We start from the raw sequence: 3,312 nt of genomic DNA, 5'->3' as shown, positions 1-3,312 counted from the left end.
TTTAACCTAATGAAACCGACTCCTAGAAGACTATATAAGAGCTACTAAAACCCTAAAGCAAGGGATCAACTTCTCCAAGGCTTAGAGACTAGAATTAGACAACTAGAACTAGGGTTTATTCAAAGATCATTGTAACCTCTCTTGTTCTTGTTTGTCTGATCAATAATATGTCTCTTCAAGCCCATATTCTCATTATTCTCTCAAATCCTTACGAAATACATATAAACTCAGAGGGTTTACCTGCTTGTCCATCGTTCCGTAGTACTCACAAAGAGCCTACACAAAAATCCCCTAACAGGAGGAAGCCCATAGCTGACCATTGAACCAGTCCAAAGGTCGACATTCAGAGACAAACATCGATCGACGACACATGATGTGCATCGATCGACAGTGAAGGGCGCAAGACCCGACTAGGTTTCTAGCCGATTTAGATCCCAAGTAAAACACATTTACAGAAATACTCCTGGCCGATTTTAACCTAATATTTATGTGCTCAGCAATTGTTCTAGGCAACACACGCTTTTCATATTTTCATACTTTTCACAACAAACAATACTTAGGGTTTTTAGTAGTTTGGAGAGAAAATCCAAGACTCCTTCAAAGATTTGTATTGGAACTCCAGTATTTCTAACTCTATTATATTTATGCAATTTATTCAATTATCTGTTATGATTTACTTTTCCATGTCTGGGTAATTCACTTGTTAGATTTAGGATCTAAATAGGTTACGAGGGATTAGCCCAAAATATAGAATTGCTAGGGTGATAAATATCATTTAAGGAATTGTGGTTAATGCCTTTGTTCTAGAGTAGCTAACTAGAACTTTGAAATTAGGATTGTGGACAACTACGACGGTAGGTTCTGCACCAGAATTAATTCCTTGAGCTAGTCTTGCTAGAAACAAGCGAAAGCTGATTTAGACAATACTGGTGAACATATCGATCAACTCGCTAACTCTTGCTTAAGAGAACATCGATCGACGTTCTTACCATAACATCGATCGATGTTCGATCCGTATCAACAAGCAACAACTGAGATATTGGACTTAGTCAATAGGATTGATTCAACAGCGAAAGCTGGAATACTTTCTCATAGGAAGTCGAGTTCTAGGATTGACAACCTAAGTATTCTATACCACTATAGTCATGATTGCCTGAATAGAAACCCTATAATCAACTGAACAACTGCCTTGTTCGCTTTGCTTGCTTATTTACTGTTTTGATAATTTACCTAGCTTAATCACTGCTGATTAAGATCTATTGTGTGCCCTAGGTCCTTGTAAATTCACTCCCTAAGTACTACAACTAAACCTGTTATTTGAGAGAGCAAAAGTCACTCCTAGGGTAATTTGAGTGATATCAACACATCATTCAAATTCTTCTCGAATTCAAAACATCCCTAGGAAAATGTTGCGCACAAATCTAGAACTTTCCACAGTTAGTACATATTCTGCAGTCTTTTTGGGTCCGAGGATGATACTGGATAAGAAGTACATAACTGCCATCTTCACTCAATCCCTAGAGCAAGGCCCTTTCATTTCTAACAGTTTTTTCTTGATATGATTGAATGTAATCTTCTTTCTGTCTCAAAAGGCCCCTTGATGAAGGATGTACTACCCATCCTTTCATACTTGTTGGGATAAACATGGCAATATCGTCCGGAGATGAGATCCATTTCTCTGAGAGAGTATCAGATTGGAACGCCATTGAAAATGAGCCATAACACCATTTCCTCCCGTACTTTTGTTGTCCGAAGAACGAGCATCCACATTCCCATCCACTTGTGTTGTGCGTTTTTCAAACTAAAGAAATGTTTGAACTGTAGATGCTTGTAGAACCAGTCCAACTCCATCTGATTCAGCTTCTTTGTTAGAAGACTTGTCTCCTTACCAATGTAACACTTTGATGAAATCATACTTACTTTCACATAATCAGTTGGAGGAAAATATATCTTCAGCGTTATGCGGGTTACTTCAGGAGGAATCAAGTTAACTCCATAGCCTTTTTCATGCGTTCTGACTACACCCAAAGGAAATGATGCAATTTTGTATGCCTTTCCCGAGCCTTCTTCACATCAGGCATGTCTGATTTCGTCGGTTTCTGCAATTTTGGTTGAATTTTGATGGTGATGAAGAGAGGTTGATAACGGCCGATTGGAAGAAAATGAATGAATAAGGCAAACCTAAAGAGACTTAATCAATTTTCAGTTTTTAGAACTGAATCTGGGTTTAGCATGGTTCTGGGGTTGGATAGTCCGAATGGTAAAGTTGTAATTAGTTATATTTGCTTTGGTTTCTTGGTCTTTTAATATTTCTCAATTAAAATAAGAAAAATAAAAAAGGAAAAAAGAGAGGAATATAAGAGATTGTTTTTTGGCTGCAAGAGTACCTCAACATTTGATTCAAACTCTATGAGAGATAAAATATAAAAAAATGAAGTCTCCCAAAATCTTTGAAGTACTCTCTCTACTACTCGCGTTCTCAGTTGTTGATGTAGTTGAATTCTTGGTGGAAGATAATACCAAATACTCCGTTAATGCATTAAGATTCTGGGATGAAATCGGTGGGTAAAACTTTGCCAGAGCTGCAAACTTCGTGTGGGGTTTATTCCCTCAAACCAAGAACCCTTCCGACAGAAGGATTGTTACGATGATCAAATTATTGATGGAGATGGTGGACGGTGTGGCGTACAACAATATAGATGAGATACACTTCAACAAAGGTTATCTCGTGGATTTATCGAAAGATGCTAGAAGGGAATTTAGTGGAGTGGTTTATCATGAGGTTGTTCATTCTTTGCTATCGAATGGTATGGGACAGGCTCCGGTTTGTATTATCAAAAGGATAGCGGACTATGTGAGGCTAAAAGAGGATCATGCTCCAGATCACTGGGTAGGATCCGGTGGTGGTGATAAGTGGGACAAGGGTTATGACGTTACTTCAAGGTTCTTGGAATATTGTAATGAGCTGATGGATGTGTTCGTTGTGGAGTTGCATAAGAAGATGAATGATGGATATAGTGAAAATATTAAAAATAATTTTATGAGGTATATATGGTTTTCAACATGAAATAAATCGTTTTGAAAAAATAGATGGTGAAACAGCCTTTGCAATTACTTGTAGTCTTTTTAATCTTGTAAGTTTCAACAGGAAAACATAAAACATATTGATGTATTTGTTGGTATTATTCTTTTTTTTTGGGCATCTTATGTTGGTATTATTCTAAGTCTCTTACTAAAATAGATTATACAAGTTCATCAAGTTCGAGTTAAGTCTGTTGTTTGTAATGACAAATTCGTACACCATAAAATATG

The 3,312-nt window shown here is 37.0% G+C and overlaps 1 protein-coding gene across 1 annotated transcript; it reads left to right on the top strand.

Annotated features, from left to right (window-relative positions):
* The first annotated feature begins 504 nt into the window (after positions 1 to 504).
* Positions 505 to 3,095, top strand: LOC125590707. Its single transcript, XM_048764415.1, has one exon. The coding sequence runs from the start codon at positions 2,648 to 2,650 to the stop codon at positions 3,065 to 3,067; it is 420 nt and encodes a 139-aa protein (XP_048620372.1). The 5' UTR covers positions 505 to 2,647; the 3' UTR covers positions 3,068 to 3,095.
* The last annotated feature ends 217 nt before the right edge of the window (positions 3,096 to 3,312 follow it).

This window comes from Brassica napus, chromosome C7 (assembly GCF_020379485.1).
Source record: "Brassica napus cultivar Da-Ae chromosome C7, Da-Ae, whole genome shotgun sequence".
Lineage (NCBI taxonomy): Eukaryota > Viridiplantae > Streptophyta > Magnoliopsida > Brassicales > Brassicaceae > Brassica > Brassica napus.
This window is presented reverse-complemented; position numbering and strand designations above follow the sequence as displayed.